This window comes from Salmo salar, chromosome 16 (genome assembly GCF_965601325.2).
Source record: "Salmo salar chromosome 16, fSalSal1, whole genome shotgun sequence".
In the NCBI taxonomy this organism is placed as follows: Eukaryota; Metazoa; Chordata; class Actinopteri; order Salmoniformes; family Salmonidae; genus Salmo; species Salmo salar.
This window is the reverse complement of record NC_138306.1, coordinates 10814347-10842118: the sequence shown is the minus strand read 5'-3', so window position 1 is coordinate 10842118 and position 27772 is coordinate 10814347. Positions and strand designations below refer to the sequence as shown.

The 27772-nt window shown below is 42.0% G+C and overlaps 2 protein-coding genes across 5 annotated transcripts in view; one reads left to right on the top strand and one right to left on the bottom strand.

Annotated features, from left to right (window-relative positions):
- Positions 1–3952, top strand: part of LOC106573262 (transcription initiation factor TFIID subunit 4) — a 33666-nt gene extending 29714 nt beyond the window's left edge. For all 4 annotated transcript variants that reach the window (XM_014148171.3, XM_014148170.3, XM_014148173.3 and 1 more), the window contains one exon: positions 1970–3952. In XM_014148171.3, coding sequence (XP_014003646.1) covers positions 1970–2131 — 162 coding nt within the window. In that variant the 3' untranslated portion in view covers positions 2132–3952. The remainder of the gene's footprint in view (positions 1–1969) is intronic.
- A 1730-nt stretch (positions 3953–5682) lies between these two features.
- LOC106573263 (BTB/POZ domain-containing protein kctd15-like) lies at positions 5683–27440 on the bottom strand. Its single transcript, XM_014148174.3, has 5 exons — positions 26674–27440; positions 25183–25358; positions 24451–24595; positions 10288–10590; positions 5683–6799 (listed from the first exon to the last, which is right to left on the bottom strand). The coding sequence occupies exons 1-5, from the start codon at positions 26698–26700 to the stop codon at positions 6641–6643; spliced, it is 810 nt and encodes a 269-aa protein (XP_014003649.1). The 5' UTR covers positions 26701–27440; the 3' UTR covers positions 5683–6640.
- Between the last annotated feature and the right edge of the window lie 332 nt (positions 27441–27772).

Below are 27772 nucleotides of genomic sequence, written 5' to 3'. Positions count from 1 at the left end.
GCCAAACTGAGCATTCGGGGGAGGACTTTTGTCAGGGAGGTGACCAAGAACCCGAGGGTCACTCTGACAGAGTTCCTCTATGCAGATGGAGAACAACGACCTAAAGCACACAGCCAACACAACGCAGGAGTGACTTCGGGACAAGTCTCTGAATGTCCTTGAGTGGCCCAGCCAGAGCCCGGACTTGAACCCGATTTGAACATCTCTGGAGAGACCTGAAAATAGTTTGTGCAGGGATGCTCCCCATCCAGCCTGACAGAGCTTGAGAGGATCTACAGAGAAGAATGGAAGGAACTCCCTAAATACAGGTTTGCCAAGCTTGTAGCGTCATACCCAAGAAGACTTGAGGCTGTAATCGCTGCCAAGTGCTTCAACAAATACGGTTATGGGTCTGAATACTTATGTAAATGTGATTTGTTTTTTATTTTTAATAAATGTGCAAAAAAATTCTAAAAACCTGTTTTTGCTTTTCCATTTTAGAATAAGGCTGTAACGTAAGAAATTGTGGAAAAAGTCAAGGGGTCTGAATACTTTCCGAATGCACTGTACATACCCAAACGTTCTGAGGTGTTCGTGGCAGGCTGATGTGTCTATCTCACCCTGACCACTCCTGCAGATGGGTGCTAAGGGACCAGTTGGGGCTCCAACCTCAGGAAATATTAGTTACAAAGCAGGCAGCTTGGAGACAAGATTTCACGCCGGGATTCAATCCGATCGCCCCTTTTCGATTATGCACCTTGAAGGCAATTCCTGTGTTCACAAAGATTGCATTTGTCAGCTCAGTCAGATTTTTTGTTGTTGAGATTTCCAGGAGCTCAATCAGAAATGTTTAATGTCATCCTGCTATAAGGCAGATCTGATCAGAATGAATTTGGCCTTTAAGTCAGAGAACTAAATAACATTTGTAATACGTTCTTCTCAATAGAGAAAAGTTATTTATCCACGGCCAACTTCCATGCCTAATGTGAACGAGTTTCCTGAGTAATCGGACCAGTCAGAGTTATATCGCAAGAGGATCTTTGACTGATTTGAGTCGGAGCGGCGATCTCGTGCGACCAATCACGCTTGATTGGAGTGTCTCCACCGAGTGTGTAATGTTGGGCATTCATTGTGCCAGTATGGAGTGTGTGTGTGGCCCGCGTGTGTGCAGGAGGTTACCACACCTGCAGGCTGTTAAGCTGTATAATACTCTGATTGTGTTCCTGTATGGACCTGGAGCCTTATTCCAATCCTCCAGTGTCAGCTCTCCCCTCAGGCTCTCAGCACATAAAGTAGAATATGGTACTGAACTCATTTTACATAATAGGAACCACCATTGGTTCACAAAATGGCCATTTCATAAAACCAAATGTTTTTCCTTGAGCCCCGATTTTAATGAAATGTATCCATTGTAACCACCAGGCCCCAGTTAAGGAACACCTGACTGGCTGGTAGCTGATCAGTTCCAGGATACACTACAGGGCTGTTCAGTTAGGCACAATGTCACGGAGTTCACTAAGACATGTACCATTTTGTCACCCCATCAAACAAGCCTCAGGATATTTCAGTAGTGTGCACCACACAGCATCAACTCAACCCACACTGTATGATATCACATTGGTAATTGCTGCTCTTTGAGTTTGTTGGAGCTGTCCCAAAATGGAGAGAACATGGCATTTAGTGTGCACGGTAAGGGTTTGACCGTTTCCCTCAAGCTGTACACACACCTTGTATGAAACTGTGGTGACGCGCGCACACACGCCTGGGCTGTCAAGGGTTAATAGTGAGTGGGATAGGACAGGTGACAGTGAATTGACATTTCTCTGGTTAGACCACATCGCTTGTTCCCCCTGCCTGCATTACTATTGCTTGAGCCTCGACGTTGGCACAAAGGCTGGATATCGCCAACACATATTTTAAGTCACTTGAAACAACTCTAAATCACTTACTAGCAGACCTAACTTTTGTCATGTCATCCGTTTCTCCTCAGGTTGCTTTGGGTTCAGGGGCCGGCTCTTCCACAGCCGCCTCCTCCCGCCAACAGCTCCGTCAGAGGATCACGCGAGTCAATCTCAGGGACTTTATCTTCTGCCTGGAGCAGGAGAGGGCTACATCCCGGTCCTTACTGCTCTATAAGGCTCTCCTGAAGTAGTGGAGTCCCCCAGGGTTCTGGACTTGACCTAATACACGTTTCCCCTTTACCCCAACTCATACATACATACATACATACATACACTCACACTCACACTCACACACACACACACACACACACACACACCCCCCCCCCCCTCCCCGTACCACACTATTCTATATCCCCCTAATCTGATGCTAAGCAACCCCACACCACCCCAATTTTGCCCCCTGATCATACAGCCCCTTTGGACAGGTACACTGCTGGCTCTACTCTTTCACTTGGTCACCTCATTGTTCTCACATCAAGTCTAGTCTCATTCACTAGCTGTGTGCTTACAATGCTGAGAGCCTCGAAGCTGGCTGGCGGGCATGTACTTGTTTTTTTTTTACCATGACTCCTATGTACCTGATGAGGTGCCTTTTTGAGTCTGTCCCAATCCGTTGCGTAATTCTCAAACAAAACCTACAGTTGTAAGATTTATGTCAGGATCCTTGCTATTTTAGCCCAATGGCTACTCACTAAGGATGTTACATCACACCACAGATAGTTTTGACTGGATTTTCAAAAGGATTGTTTGGTCACCCTGGGTAGGATTTGTGCTCTCCAGATCGAAACTTTAAACACTTGTGTTATCTACGTTTTTTTCCAAACATTGAAAAGGAACCATTTCAAATTGAAAGATAATGTTTGCATTTTATGTACCATACTAGTAAGTACTGAGTTTGGGGGAAAAAAACGACAGGTTTTAATTCACCACACCATATAGTGAATGTTAGAGAAATCTATTGTCAGATAAATGTACAGAGTACTGTGATGCCTCATTTTTTTTAAACGACAAATACATACAGTACTTACTAGTTCCAGACCTGGGTCCAATACTTTGAAATGATTGAGCCGTGCTCGATTTAGTTTGCCTGGTACAATAGAACCAATGGAATAGTCCCATTAAATGCAAACGCCAAGCTAAATCAAGCGCACCTTAATTTGACCCAGGTTTGGCTGGTATACACGGTTTAGGGTTCATATTACGATATTACTGCGCAGCATGTCTGATTTAGGTATTATGGCAGAATAGTGAAACATAAGATTATATTTTTTTTGGTGTGTGTAAAGAGCCAACTCGGTTCATATATGGTTCATACATAGACTTGTCTCTCCTATTGTAGACCGTGAATCTAGATAAATTACCAGTAGCCATTTTTAAAGATATTATTATTCAGACTCAAGCTCAGCACAGAACAGGGAGCTGGCTCTCTTATACACTCACTCAGGCTAATGAAATAAAGACGTCAACAAACAATGTTGTCATATTGAGCACCATTCCTATCATTTTCTTCTCAAGACCTTAAATTCCATCCAGGATTTTTTTTTTTTTTTTCCACCTGGAAAGTCAGTCTCTTGCGGCACCACGCAACAAGATCTATAGAGTGCTTTGCTATTTTAATGCTGATGATCAACATCAAAATGATCTGTCGTAGCAATCAAGCAAGTATTTTTCTAATGCTAATTGTATACAACTGCTAATTTTTGGGGGGGTCGAAAGCGGCTTTTTTTTTTCCCAGTTTGACTGAAGGTTTTTAATGCTTTAAATGTATTTTTTACAGTAACAAGCATTTTGTTTATATAGTGCATAGTTCTAATTGAGCAATGAGATAAAGCTGTGGTGTTAAGGGTCTGGGTCTTAGCACCTAGCTACATTAGCATCTGTTGAAGGACACATTTTTGTGACTATTTATATTTCCTACTATCTGTGTATTCAAACCTGACGCATTTCAGGCGATGCAATTTTACTATTGTTTGTACCTTTGCAAAAAAAAAAATAAAGTGACAAAGTACAAATAGCCTGATTTCTTTGATGGTGCAGTACATTCGGAAATTATTCAGACCCCATTACTTTTTCCACATTGTTACGTTAGTCTTATTCTAAAAATAGTTTCTTTTTTTCCCCTCCTCAATCATAACAAAATACCCCATAACGACAAAGCGAAAACAGGTTTTAAAAAATTACTGCAAATGTATTAAATAAAAACATACTTTATTTACATTAGTATTCAGCTCCTTTGCTGTGAGACAACCTGTTTTTGTTATCATTGTGGAGTATTGTGTGAAGATTGCGTGGGGGGAAACGATTTGATCCATATTAGAATAAGGCTGTAACGTAACAAAATTTGGAAGAAGTCAAGGGGTCTGAATACTTTCTGAATGCACTTTGTGCCAGGTTGAGTTTCTTATGAATCTCTGCAACCCAGCTACTTGGCTGTCCACGAGAGATTAGTCAAAAAAACTGCTAAAAACAGTTATCAATACAGCTGCACAAACATATCTTAAATATGATCTGAAATTGCAGTTATACAAATCTGTGAAATGTGCACCATATTAACACATACAAAATGCCAGTTTTCACATCATGAACATTTGTCAGGAAAGATTTAGATTCGTACTAGCCTTCCCTGTAGCTCAGTTGGTAGAGCATGGTGTTTCCAACACCAGCATGGTGTTTGCAACGCCAGGGTTGTGGGTTTGATTCCCACGAGGGGCCAGCACAGAAGAAAAAAAAAATGTATGAAATGAAATGTATGCATTCACTACTGTAAGTCGCTCTGGATAAGAGCGTCTGCTAAATGACTAAAATGTAAATGTAAATACTAGTCAATAGTTGACACCTACTCATTCAAAGGTTTTTATTTTTACTATTGTCTACATTGTAGAATAGTGAAGACATCAAAACAATGAAATAACATATTGAATCATGTAGTAACCAAAAAGGTGTTCACAAATATTTTATATTTGAGATTCTTCAAAGTAGTCACCCTTTGCCTTTGACAGTTTTGCACACTCTTGGCATTCTCTCAACCAGCTTTAAGGAGTTCCCACATATGCTGAGCACTTGTTGGCTGCTTTTCCTTAACTCTGCGCTCTAAATCATCCCAAACAATTGCAATTGGGTTGAGATCGGGTGATTGTGGAGGCCAGGTCATCTCCTTGGTCAAATAGCCCTTACACAGCCTGGAGGTGTGTTGGGTCATCTGACCAAAATACAGATTTCCACCAGTCTAATGTCCATTGCTCGTGTTTCTTGGGCCAAGCAAGTCTCTTCTTCTTATTGGTGTACTTTAGTAGTGGTTTCTTTGCAGCAATTCGACCATGAAGGCCTGATTCACGCAGTCTCTTCTGACCAGCTGATGTTGAGATGTCTGTTACTTGAACTCTGAAGCATTTATTTGGGCTGCAATTTCTGAGGTTGGTAACTAATGAACTTATCGTCTGCAGAGAGGTAACTCTGGCTCTTCCTTTTCTGTGGCGGTCCTCATGAGAGCCAGTTTCATCATAGCTCTTGATGGTTTTTGCGACTGCACTTGAAGAAACTTTCCAGATTGACTGACCTTCATGTCTTAAAATAATGTTGTTTCTCTTTGCTTATTTGAGCTGTTCTTGCCATAATATGGACTTGGTCTTTTACCAAATAGGGCCTTCTTCTGTATATACCCCCCCCTTGTCTTAACACAATTGATTGGCTCAAGTGCATTAAGAAGGAAAGAAATTCCACAAATTAACTTTTAACAAGGCACACCTGTTAATTGAAACGCATTCCAGGTGACTACCTCATGAAGCTGGTTGGGAGAATGCCAAGAGTGTGCAAAGCTGTCATCAAGGCAAAGGCTGGTTACTTTGAAGCATCTCAAATAAAATATTTTGATTTAACACTTTTGGTTACTACATGATTCCATATGTGTTATTTCAGAATGTTGATGTCTTCACTATTATTATACAATGTAGAAAAAAGTACAAATAAAGAAAAACCCTTGCATGAGTAGGTGTCCAAACTTTTTACTGGTACTGTATATATAAAAGTTGGAAACCCCATATTGTCCATTTGACATTTAATTGAACAAATACCTACACATTACAGTAAATGACATTCAGATCTTGGGTAGGAAGTTGTCAAGAAATGAGGCAAACACAGACATGTTCTGTTCTTCCTGTGGTAGGGCATGGCCATTTTTGGTTGCATTTATACAGTTTACCAATCATTGGACAAAAGATCAGAATTGGGCTGCCTGTGTAAACGCAGCCATAATGTCTCTGAAGCGGAGGTCATACCGGTAGACCCATCCTGAGGCTTGAACAGGAGTCCCCAGTTAAACCTAAGCTGGAATTGAGCACCATATTACTAGAGCTATTTCCTCCTAGTGGTCAACAGCCCAGAAGTGACGGACCGTTTCACTTGGATACTGAACGATACTGTATCTCTGTTGGAAATGGCAGCAGTAAGAGTTCCAGACAAACAGAGCTAATGAGCTCACCTCAGACAGACTCATTTCAGAGGATGCCTTTAGTGTCTTTGAATCTCAATAGAATCACAACCTTCTCACATCTTGCTAGTCCAGTCTACATTGTCACTGGCAAATGATATTCCCAAGCATGAAAAGTCCTTGTGTGTTTTTCACTGTTAAAGTTGTGTAAATAGGACTCGAAAATCAGCACCGGACGTGTTGATCTCTCACGGGTCCCTCTGTTCCTCCCAACCTAGTCCAGAGGCTCTTGTTTGATGTGGATGGTGGTGCCGATGGACTGACCCCTGCGGAGCTCGCGACACAAGACGTACTCGCTGAACTGTGAGGAGTCAACTCCGCCGCCACATGACGCCGTCACGCTGAAGCCCTTCTGGAACAACCTCTCCAGAACCTGCAGAGAGCACAGGAGAGTCAGACAGGGTCTTTAGACATTTGACATAAGTTATAGTGCCGAGCACGCTATTGTTATACCCTCTTCCTTATACACTATACAGTATATACACAAAAGTATGTGTACACCCCTTGAAATGAGTAGATGCTGCTATTTCAGCCACACCCGTTGCTGACGTATAAAATTGAGCACGCAGCCCTGCAATCTCCATAGACAAACGTTGGCAGTAGAATGGCCTTACTGAAGAGTTCAGTGACTTTCAACATGGCAGTCATAGGATGCCACCTTTCCAACAAGTAATTGTCAAATTTCTGCCCTGCTAGAGCTGCCCCGTCAACTGTAAGTGCTGTTATTGTGAAGTGGAAATGTCTAGGAACAGCTCACCCGCGAAGTGGTAGGCTACACAAGCCCAGAACGGGACCGCCGAGTGCTGACTGTCCTCGGTCGCAACACTCACTACAAGTAATGTCAGCACAAGAACTGTTCGTTGGGAGCTTCATGAAATGTGTTTCCATGGTCGAGGAGCCGCACACAAGCCTAAAATCACCAATGCGCAATGCCAAGCGTCGGCTGGAGTGGTGTAAAACTAGCCACCATTGGACTCTGGAGCAGTGGAAATGTGATGAATCACGCGTCACCATCTGGCAGTCCGACGGACGAATCCGGGTTTGTCGGATACCAGGAGAACGCTACCTGACCCAATGCATAGTGCCAACTGTAAAATTTGGTAGAGGAGGAATAATGGTCAGGCTAGGTGCCTTAGTTCCAGTGAAGGGAAATCTTAACGCTACAGCATACAATCACATGATCCTGTGCTTCCAACTTCGTGGCAACAGTTTGGGGAAGGCCCTTTCCTGCTTCAGAATGACAATGCCCCCTGCACATAGCGAGGTCCATACAGAATAGGTTTGTCGAGATCGGTGTGGAAGAACTTGACTGGTCTGCACAGAGACCTGACCTCAACCTCATTGTAAACTTTTGGGATGAATTGGAATGCCAACTGCGAGCCAGGCCTTATCGCCCAACATCCGTGCCCGACCTCAGTAATGCTCTTGTGGCTGAATGGAAGCAAGTCCCCGCAGCAATGTTCCAACATGTAGTGGAAAGCTTTCCCAGAAGAGTGGAGGCTATTATAGCAGCAAAAGATGGCGAACTCCAAATTAATGCCCATGATTTTGGAATGAGATGTTCGACGAACAGGTGACCAAAAGTATTTTCTTAAATTTGATTTCACCTTTATTTAACCAGGTAGGCTAGTTGAGAACAAGTTCTCATTTGCAACTGCGACCTGGCCAAGATAAAGTGTAGCAATTCGACACATACAACAGCACAGAGTTACACATGGAATAAACAAAACATACAGTCAATAATACAGTAGAACAAAAGAAAACAAAGTCTATATACAGTGAGTTCAAATGAGGTAAGTTAAGGCAATAAATAGGCCATGGTGGCGAAGTAATTACAATATAGCAATTAAACACTGGAATGGTAGATGTGCAGAAGATGAATGTGCAATTAGAGACTGGGGTGCAAAAGAGCAAGATAAATAAATAAATAAATACAGTATGGGGATGAGGTAGGTAGATAGATAGATGGGCTGTTTACAGATGGGCTATGTACAGGTGCAGTGATCTGTGAGCTGCTCTGACAGCTGGTGCTTAAAGCTAGTGAGGGAGATATGAGTCTCCAGCTTCAGAGATTTTTGCAGTTCGTTCCAGTCATTGGCAGCAGAGAACTGGAAGGAAAGGCGGCCAAAGGAGGAATTGGCTTTTGGGGGATGACCAGTGAGATATACCGGCTGGAGTGCATGCTACGAGTGGGTGCTGCTATGGTGACCAGTGAGATGAGATAAGGCGGGGCTTTACCTAGCAGAGACTTGTAGATAACCTGTAGCTAGTGTGTATAATATGTATAATAGAGTTGACCAGGAGCCATATAAGAACAGAGTTGACCTATAACTGCACCTGAACTGAGTTGAGCCTATTAAGAACTTAAACATTTTAAACTGGGTTTGCAAAGTAACTGAAGTAAGTCAGTCTGCCATGTTACAGAGTTGACTTTTAGTCTTCAGCATTGCTGGATGACCCGATCTGCGGTGTACACAAAACATTAAGACTGACCAGGTGAATGCAGGGGAAAGCTATGATCCTTCATTGATGTCACTTGTAAAATCCACTTCAAATCAGTGTAGATGATTTGGAGGAGACCAGTTAAAGGACTTTTAAGCCTCGAGACAATTGAGACATGGATTGTGTGTGTGCCATTCCGAGGGTGAATAGGCAAGACAAAAGATTTAAGTGCCTTCGGAAAGTATTCAAACATGACTTTTTCCACATTTTGTTATGTATTAAATCGCCCCCCCCCCTCAACAATCTACACACAATACCCCATAATCACAAAGCAAAAACATGTTTAGACATTTTTGCTAATTTATAAAAAAGAAATAAAACTGAAATATCACATTTACATAAGTATTCAGACCCATTACTCAGCACTTTGTTGAAGAACCTTTGGCAGCGATTACAGCCTCAAATCTTCTTGGGTATGACGCTACAAGCTTGGCACAACTGTATTTGGGGAGTTTCTCCCACTCTTCTCTGCAGATCCTTTCAAGTTCTGTCAGTTTGGATGGGGAGCGTTGCTGCACAGCTATTTTCAGGTCTCTCCAGAGATGTTCGATCGGTTTCAAGTCCGGGCTCTGGCTGGACCACTCAAGGACATTCAGAGACTTGCCCCGAAGCCACCCCTGCGTTGTCTTGGCTGTGTGCTTAGGGTGGTTCTCCTGTTGGAAGGTGAACCTTCGCCCCAGTCTGAGGTCCTGAGCACTCTGGAGCAGATTTTCATCAAGGATCTCTCTGTACTTTGCTCGGTTCATCTTTCCCTCAATCATGACTAGTCTCCCAGTCCCTGCCGCTGAAAGAAAAACATCCCCACAGCATGACGCTGCCACCACTCTAGGAAGAGTCTTGGTAGTTCAAAACTTCTTCCATTTAAGAATGATGGCCACTGTTCTTGGAGACCTTAATCCACTTTAGAATAAGGCTGTAACGTAACAAAATGTGGAAAAAGGTCAAAGGGTCTGAATACTTTCCGAAGGCACTAAGTGAAACGGGGTACTGTAGTAGGTGCCAGGCACACCGGTTTTGTGTCCAGAACTTCAAAACTGCTGGGTTTTTCACGCTGAACAGTTTCCCGTGTGTATCAAGAATGGTCAACCACCCAAAGGACATACAGCCAACTTGACACAACTATGGGAAGCGTTGGAGTCAACATGGGCCAGTGGACCATTCTTGGACCCTGTGGAACGCTTTCGACACCTTGTCGAGTCCATGCCCTGGAGAATTGAGGCTGTCCTTAAGTCAAAAGGGGAGGGTGCAACTCAATATTAGGAAGTTAATCCTAATGTTTGGTATACTCCGTGGCATTCACCTGAATCCACATCAGAACAGAATTGACCTATAGAACTACAACTATATCACCGTCCGTACCTGAACTGAGTTGAGCCTGCAGTAGCCGTTGAGAGGGAATCTGATGACATGCGTGGGGTCGTGGTTCCAGCCGGCGTTCACAGAGTTACACATGACGTCTCCGGTCTCGGGGAAGATCTCCTCGATGAGCACCTTCCCTCCGCTGAGGGCGATCCTCTCCCCCAGGTCAGGGGTCACTCGGACCACCAGGCACTCGCAGGGCGGTCTCTTCTGGCCCTCCTGCTCCGTCTGCCAGCGCTCCAGCTCGCGGACCATGGGTGTCAGTTGGTAGTAACGAGCCTCCTCGTATAGCTGGGGGAAGTCCTGTCATAATAGAAACACATAAGCAAGGATACATACCCACAAGAACACACAAACACAAGAAAGCATACACAAACACATATGAATACATGAACACACCAGGGTTTCCATTAGCTGGTAATAGCTGGCTTTTGTCTGATAAATAAAATTGGTGCCACCAATTGTCCAGGAGAAGAAGAAAAATGTATTGATGGAAATACATTTGACTGGTCATGTTTATCAGTCCATAGGTTCATTTGCATAATTTAGTGTAATTAAATTTGCATGTGTGTACAATATATTTGTTATGTACAGTATAGTATCACACGCGTACAGTATACAGATACAGAGCCTGTGAGCGGAAAATCTGTCAGACAGCGCAAGCACTGCTGCTACAGCATCTTGTGCTGCTTTCAAGACAACTGGGAACTCATGACGTTAGTGATATTCAGATCGGGAAGTTGGAGCTCTACAAATAAATCCTTGTTTCAACATACCTTATGTCATGCCTTTTTGGTTTTATTGACAATATCTGTTGGGGAAAAGGTTGGATGTTGCCACATACATACTTAACAAAATTAAGGAAGTTTCTATTAAAATTATTCATAAATATTATCCTGCCAACAACTATATGGAGTAAAAATTAAAATAAAAACATGCATTCAAATTGTACATTTTGTAATGACCACCCAGAAATGGTGTTGCATCTTTTTTGGCATTGTATTCATGTAAGGAATCTCTGGCAAGACATCAGCAGATTTATAATTGAACACATTTCAGATTTTAGACTATTATGGAGAGATGTACTGCTTGGATTCTTTACCCACGATAGAAATAAGTGAAACAAATACATTTACAAACAAAACACGACATTTTCTTACCTTACAATTAATTTTTTTACTATTTGAATACAATTTAATACTCTACCTACACAAAAAGCTGTTAGAATTCTAAGTGTGTGTATGTCCTTAAGGTCCTTGTGTAATGTGATATTGTAACCCCTAGCCCAATTGTCCTATGAACACACACACCAGTTGAAGTCAGAAGTTTACATACACCTTAGCCAAATACATTTAAACACAGTTAACAATTCCTGACATTTAATCCTAGCAGAAATTCCCTGTATTAGGTCAGTTAGGATCACCACTTTATTTTAAGAATGTGAAATGTCAGAATAATAGTCGAGAGAATGATTTATTTCAGATTGTATGTCTTTCATCACATTTCCAGTGGGTCAGAAGTTTATATACACTCAATTAGTTTTTGGTAGCATTGCTTTTAAAATTTTTAACTTGGGTCAAAAGTTTCAGGGAGCCTTCCACAACCTTCCCACAATAAGTTGGGTGAATTTTGGCCCATTCCTCCTGACAGAGCTGGTGTAACTGTGTCAGGTTTGTAGGCCTCCTTGCTCACACAAACTTTTTCAGTTCTGCCCACAAATTTTCTATGGGATTGAGGTCAGGGCTTTGAGATGGCCACTCCAATACCTTGACTTTGTTGTCCTGAAGCAATTTTGCCACAACTTTGGAAGTATGCTTGGGGTCATTGTCCATTTGGAAGACCCATTTGCGACTAAGCTTTAACTTCCTGACTGATGTCTTGAGATGTTGCTTCAATATATCCACATAATTTTCCTGCCTCATGATGCCATCTATTTTGTGAAGTGCACCAGTCCCTCCTGCAGCAAAGCACCCCCACAACATGATGCTGCCACCCCCCGTGCTTCACGGTTGGGATGGTGTTCTTCGGCTTGCAAGCATCCCCCCCTTTTCCTCCAAACATAACGATGGTCAATATGGCCAAACAGTTCTATTTTTGTTTCATCAGACCAGAGGACATTTGTCCAAAAAGTACGATCTTTGTCCCCATGTGCAGTTGCAAACCGTAGTCTGGCTTTTTTATGCTGGTTTTGGAGCAGTGGCTTCTTCCTTGCTGAGCGGCCTTTCAGCTTATGTCGATATAGGACTCGTTTTACTGTAGATATAGATACTTTTGTACCGGTTTCCTCCAGCATCTTCACAAGGTCCTTTGCTGTTGTTCTGGGATTGATTTGTACTTTTCGCACCAAAGTACATTCATCTCTAGGAGACAGAACGCGTCTCCTTCCTTAGCGGTATGACGGCTGCATGGTCCCATGGTGTTTATACTTGCATACTATTGTTTGTACAGATGAACGTTGTACCTTCAGGCATTTGGAAATTGCTCCCAAGGATGAACCAAGTCTTGGCTGATTTCTTTTGATTTTCCCATGATGTCAAGCAAAGAGGCATTGAGTTTGAAGGTAAGCCTTGAAATACATCCACAGGTACTCCAATTAACTCAAATGATGTCAATTAGCCTATCAGAAGCTTCTAAAGCCATGACATAATTTTCTGGAATTGTCCAAGCTGTTTAAAAGGCACAGTCAACTTAGTGTATGTAAACTTCTGACCCACTGGAATTGTGATAGTGAATTGTGATAGTGAAATCTAAACAATTGTGGGAAAAAGTACATGTCATTCACAAAGTAGATGTCCTAACCGACTTCCCAAAACTATAGTTTGTTAACAAGAAATGTGTGGAGTGGTTGAAAAACTAGTTTTAATGACTCCAACCTAAGTGTATGTAAACTTCCGACTTCAACTGTATGTCACAGATTGATTGGACAGAGGCCACCTGGTGTCTCAGGTCTAAGTCAGTCCCTGATTAGGAGAGAATGAAGTGTATGTAAACTTCCGACACATACACACACACACACACACACACACACACACACACACACACACACACACACACACACACACACACACACACACACACACACACACACACACACACGTTCCCATGTACTTTTTGTTGTTAATAACAAAACCAAAAAAATGAAAGAGGCCCAAGTTCCTGAGTTGGAATTCCAACTGGATGACCGCTCAAAAATAATTTTTCCCCCAGTCTGCGCTTGTTTTTCCCCCCAGTTCCCAGTTGTCTTGAACGTACAAAAGTCTGAGATTTTCGCGTTGCCAGTTGTTTTGAACGCGGCATCAAAACAGCAACGGAAGGCAGGCTTCATCAGTGCGTCACACACGTCTTTGCGATGAGCTGGAGGCAGTATGCATTTTGAAAACTTATACTTAACCCTTGTGTGGTGTTCATGTGTTTGTTATTCACCTGATGTTCACAGGTCTGATGGACCCACAACATTATTGTGTTTTTAAACAATACATCCATAACAATTTACGTAAAAATACTTAGATGTTGACTTATCAGTTACAAGCAATATAGACAGCATACATGGTTAATATTTGCCATTTACCTCTGCCAGATCCCATTTATCAATTAAAAGCGGCATTTATTTATTTATTTTTTTACCTTTATTTAACTAGGCAAGTCAGTTAACCTCTTATGGCTAGGGGGCAGTATTTTCACGGCTGGATAAAAAACGTACCCGATTTAATCTGGTTACTAATCCTACCCAGTAACTAGAATATGCATATACTTATTATATATGGATAGAAATCACCCTAAAGTTTCTAAAACTGTTTGAATGGTGTCTGTGAGTATAACAGAACTCAAATGGCAGGTCAAAACCTGAGAGATTCCTTTACAGGAAGTGGCCTGTCTGACCATTTCTGGAACTTCTTTGCCATCTCTATCTTTTACTAAGGATCTCTGCTCTAACGTGACACTTCCTACGTCGTCCATAGGCGCTCAGAGCCCGGGAAAAACCTGAATGTCGTCATCCCTGCCCCAGGCTGAAACACATTATTGCCTTTCTCAAGTGGCCGATCAAGGGACTGTGGGCTTAGGCGCGTGACCTGGCCGCCCCCGTCTTTGTGATTTTTTCCTCTGTTTGCCGAAAAGGAGATTCCCGGTCGGAATATTATCGCTTTTCTACGAGAAAAATTGCATAAAAATTGATTTTAAACAGCGGTTGACATGCTTCGAAGTACGGTAATGGAATATTTAGAATTTTTTTGTCACGAATTGCGCCATGCGCACGACCCTTCTTTACCATTTCGGATAGTGTCTGGAACGCACGAACAAAACGCCGCTATTCGGATATAACGATGGATTATTTTGGACCAAACCAACATTTGTTATTGAAGTAGCAGTCCTGGGAGTGCATTCTGACAAAGACAACAAAGGTAATGAAACTTTTGTAATAGTAAATCGGAGTTTGATCAGGGCTAAACTTGGTCGGTGTCTAAATGGCTAGCCGTGATGGCTGGGCTATCTACTGAGAATATTGCAAAATGTGCTTTCACCGAAAAGCTATTTTAAAATCGGACATATCGAGTGCATAGAGGAGTTCTGTATCTATAATTCTTAAAATAATTGTTATGTTTTTTGTGAACGTTTATCGTGAGTAATTTAGTAAATTCACCGGATGTTTGCGGGGGGTATGCTAGTTCTGAACATCACATGCTAATGTAAAAAGCTGGTTTTTTATATAAATATGAACTTGATTGAACAAAACATGCATGCATTGTATAACATAATGTCCTAGGGTTGTCATCTGATGAAGATCATCAAAGGTTAGTGCTGCATTTAGCTGTGGTTTTGTTTTTTGTGACATTATATGCTAGCTTGAAAAATGGGTGTCTGATTATTTCTGGCTTGGTACTCTGCTGACATAATCTAATGTTTTGCTTTCGCTGTAAAGCCTTTTTGAAATCGGACAGTGTGGTTAGATAAAGGAGAGTCTTGTCTTTAAAATGCTGTGAAATAGTCATATGTTTGAAAAATTGAAGTTTTTGTATTTTTGAGGAATTTGTAATTCGCGCCACGCCTATCATTGGATATTGGAGCAGGTGTTCCGCTAGCGGAACGTCTAGATGTAAGAGGTTAATTAAGAACAAATTCTTATTTACAATGATGGTCTACTGGGGAACAGTGGGTTAACTGCCTTGTTCAGGGGCAGATTTTTACCTTGTCAGCTCGTGGGTTCCATCCTGCAACCTTTCGGTTACTTGCCCAACACTCTAACCACTAGGCTACCTGCCGCCTCATAATCAAGACATGGGTGGAATAAATCATGTTAATCTTGAACAAATATAAACAAAACAAGGTCTTAATCACTATTGATGTTTATTGCTGTGAACTGAACAAATTGGAAGGACACATTTTACGGAAATGATAAATGAGCCCCATTGAACTCAAATTAAGGCCGGTCTTCACACCACATGAGGGACAGAGTTATACTGTGTGTGTGTGTTGCAAATGTATTTCTTGCACAATGCATGTGTACTGTGTCTTCCTGTCCTTCTTGGGTCCACACACATCGCAGCACTTCTTGTTGCTACTGTCTATAATCTAGAATGATGAAAACACTTAGTTCAGGAATTTTACTAACATCTCACTCACATATATAGTTACAGCAGGCCAAGATAAGAGAGTCAGAAACACACACGCAACAACACTCACACTTACTTCTGGTATTGGAGTTGTTGGTTCTGTGGGTCGGGCTGATGGGGCACAACCATCCTCCTCAGGATGACTGCAGAAACTGGGGTCCTTGTGGTGCCTCCTCTGGATTTGAGGTCTTACCAATGCATTGCCCAGCTCCGAGAAAGAGCAATCTCCTCTGGAGCTTCCCTCTGTTCCAATCTGGGTTCAACGGCATCCAGATGACAAACACGTTGTACACCGAGATGTCCAAGATGTTGAAGAATATCACAAGTGGCCAGCGTAGGTTTCTTCTTTTGCAGCTGTAGCCAGTCACCAGCTTGTCTAAATTGTCCACCCCTCCTTTTGTAGCATTGTAATCCATTATGATTTCTGTTTTTTTTATGTTCCTGGACACAGATTCTCCCATCCCTATGCAGTGTACTCATGAGTACCACGTTTGCCATTGGCTCTACGGACATGTCGGCCGTGAACACAAACCTAGAGGAATTGACCGGCCTGTTCCGTGTATTCAACAGTTGAGGTGGGAGGTCTGGCTTGTTTTTTCGTACTGTTCCTACCATCGTCAGCTTCCTCTTGAGGAGCTCCTGTCCCAGCTTGTGCAAAGTAAAAAAAGTTATTGCATGTGATGTTGTGGCCACAGAGACCCTGTGTCACATCCAGGACAACCCGCATCCCTTGGTTCTTCTCAGGGGCTCCTCCGTATACACTTGCAAGTTCCACACATATGATGAAGCAGCATCACGGGCAGCCCAGATTTTGATTCTATATTTTGCGGGTTTAGACAGTATGTACTGCCTGAAGGGGCAGTGGCCCCTAACTGGCATAAGTTGCTCATCAACAGTAATGTTGGGCCCAGGGTTGTAAAACAGGGGAAGACGGTCCACCCACTTGTCCCACACTGACCTGATTTCAGCTAGCTTGTCTCTCAGCCGCCGAGCTGGTCTGGTGTCTTGGTTATCGAAGTGGATAATCCTTTAAATAATGTGGAAGTTTTCCAGAGACATTGTTGCACTGAAAGTTCTCTGTCAGTTTCTGCATCCCACAGGGATTCTGGGGATTCCCCATTAAATCTGAAAACACCAGCAAGGATAAGTACCCCAAAGTATGCATGTAGATGAGTTTGGTCCATCTCCTATCTCTCTTCAAAAACACACCTTCCCTCCAAATTAAAGCAGTTCAGAATGATTTTATAGATGGTGTCTGGGATGAACAGTTCAAATGAAGACTTTATGTCCTGCAAATGAGTAACCGCCATCCGCGTCGGCCCTGGTTGCATCCTTATCGCACAATGCGGGGTGGCTCATTCCTTGGGCAAGAAGATCCTTCAATTTCAACAAAATTTGACATCCTTATTTCTCCTCCTGCAGAATGCTGATGAGCTGGTTGCTGACGGGCTGGTCCTGGGACTGGCTGAGGGTCAATCTCATCCTCTTCTTCCAACTGTCAGTCTCCAAATTGACAGCGACATGAAACATTTTCATCGTCCAAAGTGGAAGACGCTCCTTCCACACTAGCTTCTCTCTCTGCAAGAATTATTTCTAAGGCCCTCTGAGCAGAGATTATTTTTGCCATTCTGATTAATTGTGGTAAGGAGCCACACAAGCAACACTATTTGTTGTGTCTCTACCCCAATTTGCACCTGGCGGGGGTAGAGTGTGGGAAAACACTTAATTTTTTTTACAATGTATCAAAATAATGTATTATAATAGCATTGTGCAGATTCCAGCAAGAGAGTGAGAAAAGCAGGAGACAGACAGGTTCTTGGTGCTATGTTAAAACAGCAGGACCAGGGAGGAGAAAGACAGACTGAGGGCATTCATTTTTACTTGTTTTCACCCACACATATTATCCTCGCGTCCAGTGGACCCAAACATCACATATGCGATATAAAATGTGTATGGGGGTGCACAGTGTGCAGTCAATAAAAATGTGTTATTTTATGCAGTGGCAAGAAAACGTATGTGAACCCTTTGTAATTACATGGATTTCTGCATAAATTGGTCATCAAATTTGATCTTCATCGAAGTCAGAACAATAGACAAACAGTGTGCTTAAACTAATAACACAAATGATTTAATATCTCTTGTCTATATTGAATACATTATTTAAACATTCACAGTGTAGGTTGGAAAAAGTATGTGAACCCCTAGGCTAATGACTTCTCCATAAGCTAATTGGAGTGAGGAGTCAACTAACCTGGAGTCCAATCAATGAGACGAGATTGGAGATGTTGGTTAGGGCTGCCTTGCCCTAAACATTGTTTTCATTTTATTTCTTTTTTAAATTTTAAACCTCACAAAATTTGAACCATGCCTCGAACAAAATAAATCTTAGAAGACCTAAGATTAAGAATTGTTGACTTGCATAAAGCTGGAAAGGTTTACAAAAGTATCTCAATGCCTTGATGTTCATCAGTCCAAGGTAAGACAAATCCTCTATAAATGGAGAAAGTACTGTTGCTACTCTCCCTAGGAGTGGCCGTCCTACAAAGAGCACAGCGCAGAATGCTCAATGAGGTTAAGAATCCAAGCGGGTCAGCTAAAGACTTACAGAAATCTCTGGAACATGCTAACATCTCTGACGAGTCTACGATATGTGAAACACTAAACAATAATTGTGTTCATGGGAGGACACCACGGAAGAAGCCACTGCTGTCCAAAAAAAACATTGCTGCATTTCTGAAGTTCGCAAAAGAGCATCTGGATTTTCCACAGCGCTACTGGCAACATATTCTGTGGACAGATGAAACTAAAGTTGAGTTGTTTGGAAGGAACACACAACACTACAGTATGTGTGGAGAAAAAAAAGGCACAGCACACCAACATCAAAACCTCATCCCAGCTATAAAGTATGGTTTGGGGCTGCTTTGCTGCCTCAGGGCCTGGACAGCTTGCTATCGTCGAAGGAAAAATGAATTCCTAAGTTTATCAAGACATTTTGCAGGAGAATGTTAGGCTATCTGCCCGCCAATTGAAGCTCAACAGAAGTTGTGTGATGCAACAGGACAACAACCCAAAACACAGAAGTAAATCAACAACAATGGCTTGAACAGAAGAAAATACAACTTCTGGAGTGGCCCAGTCAGAGTCCTGACCTCAACCCGATTGAGATGCTGTGGCATGACCTCAAGAGAAAAGTTCACACCAGACATCCCAAGAATATTGCTGAACTGAAACAGTTTTGTAAAGAGGAATGGTCCAAAATCCCTCCTGACCGTTGTGCAGGTCTGATCCGCAACTACAGAAAACGTTGAGGTTATTGCTGCCAAAGGAGGGTCAACGAGTTCACATACTTTTCCCACCCTGCACTGTGAATGTTTACACGGTGTGTTCAATAAAGACATGAAAACAGATCATTGTTTGTGTGTTATTAGTTTAAGCAGACTGTGTTGGTCTATTGTTGTGACCTAATTTTAATGCCCAATTTATGCTGAAATCCTGGTATTTACAAAGTCTTCACACGTTTGATGCATAACCTACTGCTTTGTGCGCATTGCTGCGCTTAGAATGTGAAGAAAAAAATTGTTTATCAACATTAAGCTTAATGTTCTGATCTGTTGCATTATTATTATTATTATTATTATAATAACTTTTTGTATTATGTCGCATAGGCCTACTGGTTTTATGAATTTGGGATCCTTCTCCCAACTGGCCCAGAGTGTTTGGAATAGGATATTTATTTCACAACAAGCTGACCAATAAAAAAAGAAAGCCTAAACTTTACTATAGTATATTGACATAGGCTAGTGACTTTTCTGTTCGTTACTCATAGTGTTGGCTGAGGAGAAGTAAACGTGAACAGTTATTCTAACATGTCCAAAGTGCACATCGTTGCATCCTCGACGTGCATGTTCTGTTAAAATACATTAGCCTAATGGAAATGTGATTTGTGTCATTCTGAGCACCGTGGGTGGATGCACTAATCAGGTTAAGCTCCCCATGCATACAGGTCCGGTAAGTTAAAATGTTGCCAGTCAACTGTCCAGCACCACATTTTCCTAACAGAAACGCTGGCACACACACACACACACACACACACACACACACACACACACACACACACACACACACGTTAATAGAACAATTAATACTCGTACATATTGCATTCAGATGCAGTACATACAGTTGAAGTCGGAAATTTACATACACCTTAGCCAAATACATTTAAACACAGTTAACAATTCCTGACATTTAATCCTAGTAAAACTTCCCTGTCATAGGTCAGTTAGGATCACCACTTTATTTTAACAATGTGAAATGTCAGAATAATAGGAGAGAGAATGATTCATTTCAGCTTTTATTTCATCACATTCCCAGTGGGTCAGAAGTTTACATACACTCAATTCGTTTTTTGGTAGCATTGCCTTTAAATTGTTTAACTTGGGTCAAACGTTTCAGGTAGCCTTCCACAAGCTTCCCACAATAAGTTGGGTGAATTTTGGCCCATTCCTCCTGACAGAGCTGGTGTAACTGAGTCAGGTTTGTAGGCCTCCTTGCTCGCACAATCTTTTTCAGTTCTGCCCACAACTTTTCTATGGGTTTGAGGTCAGGGCTTTGTGGTGGCCACTCCAATACCTTGACGTTGTTGTCCAACTTTGGAAGTATGCTTGGGGTCATTGTCCATTTGGAACATTGTCCATTTGCGACCAGGCTTTGACTTCCTGGCTGATGTCTTGAGATGTTGCTTCAATGTATCCACTTAATTTTCCTGCCTCATGATGCCCATCTATTTTGTGAAGTGCACCAGTCCCTCCTGCAGCAAAGCACCCCCACAACATGATGCTGCCACCCCAGTGCTTCACGGTTGGGATGGTGTTCTTCGGCTTGCAAGCCTCCCCCTTTTTCCTCCAAACATAACAATGGTCATTATGGCCAAACTTCTATTTTTGTTTCATCAGACATTTCTCCAAAAAGTACAATCTTTGTCCCCATGTGCAGTTGCAAACCGTAGTCTGGCTTTTTTATGGCGGTTTTGGAGCAGCGGCTTCTTCCTTGCTGGGCAGCCTTTCAGGTTGTCGATATAGGACTCGTTTTACTGTGGATATAGATACTTTTGTACCGGTTTCCTCCAGCATCTTCACAAGGTCCTTTGCTGTTGTTCTGGGATTGATTTGCACTTTTCGCACCAAAGCATTCATCTCTAGGAGACAGAACGCGTCTCCTTCCTGAGCGGTATGACGGCTGCGTGGGTCCATGGTGTTTATATTTGCGTACTATTGTTTGTACAGATGAACGTGGTACCTTAGGCATTTGGAAATTGCTCCCAAGGATGAACCAGACTTGTGGAGCTCTACAATTTCTTTTCTGAGGTCTTTGCTGATTTCTTTTGATTTTCCCATGATGTCAAGCAAAGAGGCACTGAGTTTGAAGGTAGACCTTGAAATACATCCACAGGTACACCTCCAATTGACTCAAATGATGTCAATTAGCCGATCAGAAGCTTCTAAAGCCATGACATTTACTGGAATTTTCCAAGCTGTTTAAAGGCAGTCAACTCAGTGTATGTAAACTTCTGACCCACTGGAATTGTGATACAGTGAGTTATAAGTGAAATAATCTGTCTGTAAACAATTTTTTGAAAAATTACTTGTGTCATGCACAAAGTAGATGTCCTAACCAACTTGCCAAAACTAGTTTGTGAACAAGAAATGTGTGGATTGGTTGAAAAACTAGTTTTAATGACTCCAACCTAAGTGTATGTAAACTTCCGACTTCAACTGTAAGTATTTACTTCTGTTGAATGAATGTGATGGATTTATCAATACCAAATGTTTATCTTTACACAAACAAAGATTGCGGTTTTAAAACTGCTGTAAAAGTGCAGTAACTGCAGCCGACTGGTATTTTGGACTTGCAGAGTAATTGCAGAATAACTGCAGTGTACAGCAGTCGAACTGCAGTTATACTGCATGCCCTATATTATGACAGCATTGCAGCACATAGACGTGCACACACACACACACACACACACACACACACACACACACACACACACACACACACACACACACACACACACACACACACACACACACACACACACACACACACACACACACACACACACACACACACACACACACACACACACACACACAAACTTCTGTTTAGAATTACTGTGTGTGAAACAGAGAGAGCTGCTTCTATCTGCCTTTGCGCCATACTGCTTCTGACAACAGGCGTACACAGAGCTGCTAACCCCCCAGGCTCCTCTCTGTATCAAAGCCTGCCTCCTTAGCTCCCCCTCCCTTCATAGGCTTGAAGCGAGGGATAGATGTGTTTTATAAAAAGAGGGCTCTATCTGCAGGGCACTTTAGTCATCCTGTGCAAAGGACAGAATAACACAGCTACACTAACTACAGAGAAGGATACACACACACACACACACACACACACACACACACACACACACACACACACACACACACACACACACACACACACACACACACACAGTCACACATGCACACACACACCCTCCTCACACATCAATTTAGCAAAACACACAATGCCCCTACTTCCAGCCATGCAGAACTGGCCCCTGTAGAAGCCCAAGGCATAATGGATAACTGATTAAAGTGTTCGAATACTGCAGTTTACACACACACTGAGTGCCTATAGTGGCACACTGTGAGAATTAAGCTAACGATGTGTTTCTGGGTACTGCAGGATAATTTGTACGACTTTACGATCATGTTGGGGTTTGCATAACCATCCTGAAATCACTGTCAGAGACACTATTATTTCATACACAGAACAAAATCCCACAAGTTTACCGAGACTGCATTTTCATACCAGCTTTTTTGTATATCTAGAATGGGTAGGGGGTAAAAATTAAATTAAAAAAAAATTGAAAAAAATGAAAAGCCACCTAAAGACAGTCATGATTCCTGCATTTTCCCAGACCCTGTAACCAAAATACAGGTATTGGGTCTGTGTGATAATGACAAAGTAAAAAGAGGTTTTTACAAATGTTTTCTAATTTATTAAAAATAAAAACAGAAATACCTTATTTACATAAGTATTCAGACACTTTGCTATGAGACTCGAAATTGAGCTCAAGTGCATCCTGTTTCCATTGATCGTCCTTGAGATGTCAACCTGTGGTAAATTAAATTGATTGGATATAATTTGGAAAGGCACACACCTATACAAGGTCCTACAGTTGACAGTGCATGTCAGAGCAAAAACCAAGTCATGAGGTCAAAGGAATTGACCTTCCAGAAGGACAACCATCTCTGGAGCACTCCACCAACCAGGACTTTATGGTTGAGTGGCCAGACGGAAGCCACTCCTCAGTAAAAGGCACATGACAGCCCACTTGGAGTTTGCCGAAAGGCACCTAAAGGACTCTCAGACCATGAGAAACAAGATTCTCTGGTCTGATGAAACCAAGACTGAACTGCCAAGCGTCACGTCTGGAGGAAACCTGGCATGCATCCCTACAGTGAAGCATGGTGGTGGCAGCATCATGCTCTGGGCATGTTTTTCAGGGGCAGGTACTGTGAGACTAGTCAGGATCGAGGGAAAGATGAACGGAGCAAAGTAGACAGATCATGGATTAAAACCTGCTCCAGAGCGCTCAGGACCTCAGACTGGGACGAAGGTTCACCCTCCAACAGGACAACGATCCTAAGCACACAGCCAAGACAACGCAGGAGTGGCTTCGGGAAAAGTCTCTGAATGTCCTACAGTGGCCCAGCCGGAGCCTGGACTTGAAGCTGATCTAACATCTCTGGAGAGACTTGAAAATAGCTATGCAGCGAAGCTCCCCATCCAACCTGACAGAGCTTGAGAGGATCTGCATAGAAGAATAGAAGAAACTGCTCATATACAGGTGTGCCAAGCTTGTAGCATCATACCCAAGAAGACTCAATGCTGTAATCACTGTCAAAGGTGCTTCAACAAAGTACTGAGCTAAGGGTCTGAATACTTATGTAACTGTCAGGTGTTTTTATTTTTATACATTTGCAAAAATGTCTAAACTTGTTTTTGCTTTGTCATTATGGGGTATTGTGTGTAGATTGATGAGTCCATTTTTTTTTAAATCAATTTTAGAATAAGGCTGTAACGTATCAAATTGTGGAAAAAGTCAAGGGGTCTGAATACTTTCCGAATGCACTGTATTATTAAAAGGAATATACCTGCCAATAAGTGGTAAATAACGAGCTGTTTGAAAGAGGGTCATATAAATATTGCCTTATATTTTTACAGGTAACATACCACTCTACTGTCTGAAATGGGTATAAGTTTGTATGTGTAAAAAAAAAAGAGTTGGGAAATTAAGTAATACCTGGTTAATAGACTGTTAGCCTAGGCATTAGCTCAGAAATAAAACAAGTCTTCATGCCTCAGGCAAGTTTATGCATAAGTAACAAAGTTGGTTTGGTTGAACTATGCTCGGGTGATAAGTAAAGTAATGTATTAGGCCTATTTTACTATTTTGGTGAGATGTGAGCTATTTTGGACAAGTGTTGTCCTCCTGGATTGTGAACTGTACCTTGAAGTCCTCTGGGAGCAGTAGTTTGCAGGTCCTGAGGAAGCTGAGGATGTATCTGAATATATCTCCATCCCTGTCGATGAAGTAGTGCTGCTTCAAGCTGTCCAGTACAATGGGCTCTGTTCCATTAAACAGACGACTGATTCTGGAGAGAAAGACAATGGTTAAGAGCTCTAGATTAATACCATGCATCAAGTAGTACTTGAAGTATGTTTAGTGAAGCGTAAAATTTTAGGCAGGAAGTGGTCTACTATGACTTTGGAATCACATACTTGGTTGAATACAACACTCTCTCTCTCTCTCTCTCGCTCTCCCCCTCTAAATCGATGCCAACTGCACAGTACTCATCTTTCTTCTCCCCTATGCCTGAGGTGGTCCTCTCCTCTTCCAGCAGGAGTCTCACCTCACAGCTCCAGACAGCTCAGCTTTCTCCACTCTCTCTTTGTCTTTTCTTTTCTCTCTCTCTGCCCTCTCTCTGTATTTGCTTGCTCTCAGACCAATTATCATGGATACCAAGCTGCTTGCGTTGCAACGCGATGCTATGTGGATTTCTAGAAGTAATTGAATAACGTATCAGTCATAATGCACAGTCAGTAGACCTATCCATGAACCTGACATTTTATTCCATAGGAGAAAAAAAAGTTAGTATTGAATCAATAATACATTATTTTCCATGAGGAAATGATTCACATTGCCATGGTGGTGCGATGCTTTATGGCCTTATACTCTTACCTAGACTCTGGGTATTTGGTGAGAGTACCCAGGCTGCTGGTGTACATGTGTCCTCCCACGTCGATGTGGACCGGGGCGTTGGCTTTAGTCAGCTGGGCCGGTGATGGGATGCCCTGGGCATTCATTGGAGAAACTGGAGAACGACTCATAGACATCCTGGACATGCTTCTTCCCTCCTACAGGAACACATGGAAATAGATAGGATCTGTTATAGAAGTGTGTACTGCATCTGCCCTGAGCTGAGTAAAGTGAGAAGCAGTGAGAAGTCTACTTTTGTATTGAAGTTAGGCTACTGATTGTGTAATGAGTGAAGCAATAGCAAATGAGGTGTATGACTCTGGCTCGCAGCCAATCAAATTGTTTGAGAGATACATATGCCTCAGCCTTCCCCAATTAACATGAATACAATATTCATAAGCTGCAGACAGTTGTTGAAGTTGCCCTCATTGCCCCCTAGCAAAATTAGCCTATTGTTCATATGTGTATTTCATAATATGTTGAAGTGAAAAATCGGAGTATAATGTTTGTAATATGGATGTCAACACCAACACATGTTCATGTCATCACCAATCAACTGCATTAGAGTTAAAGGTGCTACACATAGGATTTATTGGAGAAAAAAAATTGCATTGTAATTTCAGAAAATGGCAGTGTAGAATTTTAGCACCCAGGAAATAAGTCAGAAGAGCTTTCCCAGTTTGACACTTAGGTGCTCCAGCTGGAGAAAGCAATAGGCGAATATCACAGGCAATCACAACACTGGCGGGTAAGTAATACTATAAAACATTATTATTCCACTGTTAGAGGCAGATTATATTATGAACATTTTCTGAAATTAGAATGCACATTTTTTTTTGTTTATGTGTAGCACCTTTAAAAACGAGGACTACATCCACGTATGCTAGCTATACGAACGGGAGTTAGCGTTCAGCTTCCAAACCTGAAAAGGGGACTAAATTACTTCTAAATGTTATGCAGCGAAAACAGCCAAATATATCCAAATTGGATTTAAGTAACCCCATTGTGGGTCTGTTACAATACATGAATCATGACGGACGACAAATATCCACTTTGCTAGATCCGATTTGTTGAATGTGCACCAATCTGGTCAATGCAACGTCTTGAGTTCCCATCCCACCTTTACCGCATATAGAATCGAATAGAAACCACAGTATCTCAATCAATTTCATCCACCGTTTCAAACATTTTCGATCAGATGCGTTCCGGTGATGATTCTATCAGGTCACTGAAGCTTCCGTTCCCCAAGAATATTACAAATAAATATGGCACAATCCAATAGTATCCGAATACTGGCGGCTAGTTTTTCTTGGCGTTTGGAGTCCAAATGTAAGAAAACTTTGGGGATAATCCCGGGAAATCTACACCAACGCAAGGATTTTACAGCATCCCGGTCTTTTAAGATTCAATTTGTCAAACAGACTAGCCTACCCCCCTAAAAACAACTACAAACGAAACAAATTGCGTCCTTACCTGGGAGGACACGGATAGAGAAGACATCGCAATCTCTTCTCCCTTCCAATTGTATCTCTGTTTTATGCCAGTTTGGTCCTCGTTTGCTGTATATCTGCCTTTGTCCGGGTCTTTTCTGATATGATGAAACCGTCGAGTCTTATGAGAAGAAAACCAGTCCGTCTCTAAATAAAAAGAGGGCTAGAAGTATTCTTGCTCTGGGCTATTCAAACGCCTGCAGGACAAGGATTATGTTATAATAGAGCAGCCTTTTCTATCTCGGCTCATCTCGGTTCAAGATGGAAATGAGATCCACTGTTTCTTATTTCACAAGTAAATTTGATTTGACCAAAAACATCGCAGTTTTATTCCAACGGAGAGCAGCCTGGTCTGCTGCATGGGTTGCAGTGTTCGGTTTAATCTTGCTCCCAATTGTCATAACTCACTCATCGGATTTAGGAGTGTGAAAATTGGCTACGTTCGTCCTAAAAAAAACATACATGTAACGTTTTGATAAAATGTCTAATAAAAGGGATACTGTGAATGTCCATAAAACTATTAAATGGTAGGCTCTTAAATAAAACTGTCGCACAGATAGGGCGCCCGCAGATCCTCTCAGTTCTCGTCTCTCTCCCCAATAGTTTTATATTTTAACATCAAACATCTCCCTGGCATTTAAGCCAAATTACGTCTATCGTCATGCATTATGCCATTGCAAGAACCGCCTTAGGCAAAATGTGCCATTTCAGTTATTGCGCGCTAGTAGATGGAGATGCTTGCCCCGAGCGCTTGCAGGCAGATACGTTTTACTCCTCAAACACTAGCTCAGTTTGGTAGTCTATTGGATATCAAAATATAGGCCTGTTGCAATCCATCAAAATGGGTCACTGCAGTGCATGATCTAGCCATATGGTCACCATTTTGCGTTCCATTGCACAGACAGATTCCAAAAACTGTGATGTCCATTTTTGCACCAGTGCTCAAGACATTAATTGCCAGGGTTGGGGAGTAACTGATTACATCAGTTACATGTAATCTGATTACAAACTATCATCTGTTACTTTACCAGCAACACTGTTGTAATCAGATTACAGATACTTTTTGGAAAACTTGATTACTT

Bases quoted from the DNA above. Each gene is read 5' to 3' on its own strand.
- LOC106573263 (XM_014148174.3), bottom strand. From the start codon at position 26,700: ATGTCTTCTCTATCCGTGTCCTCCCAG. The intron at 25,359-26,673 runs GTAAGGACGCAA...GTGTTCCTGTAG, and splicing joins CTCTATCCGTGTCCTCCCAG to GAGGGAAGAAGCATGTCCAG. The intron at 6,800-10,287 runs GTACGGACGGTG...TGCTCTCTGCAG, and splicing joins GCAGGCTCAACTCAGTTCAG to GTTCTGGAGAGGTTGTTCCA.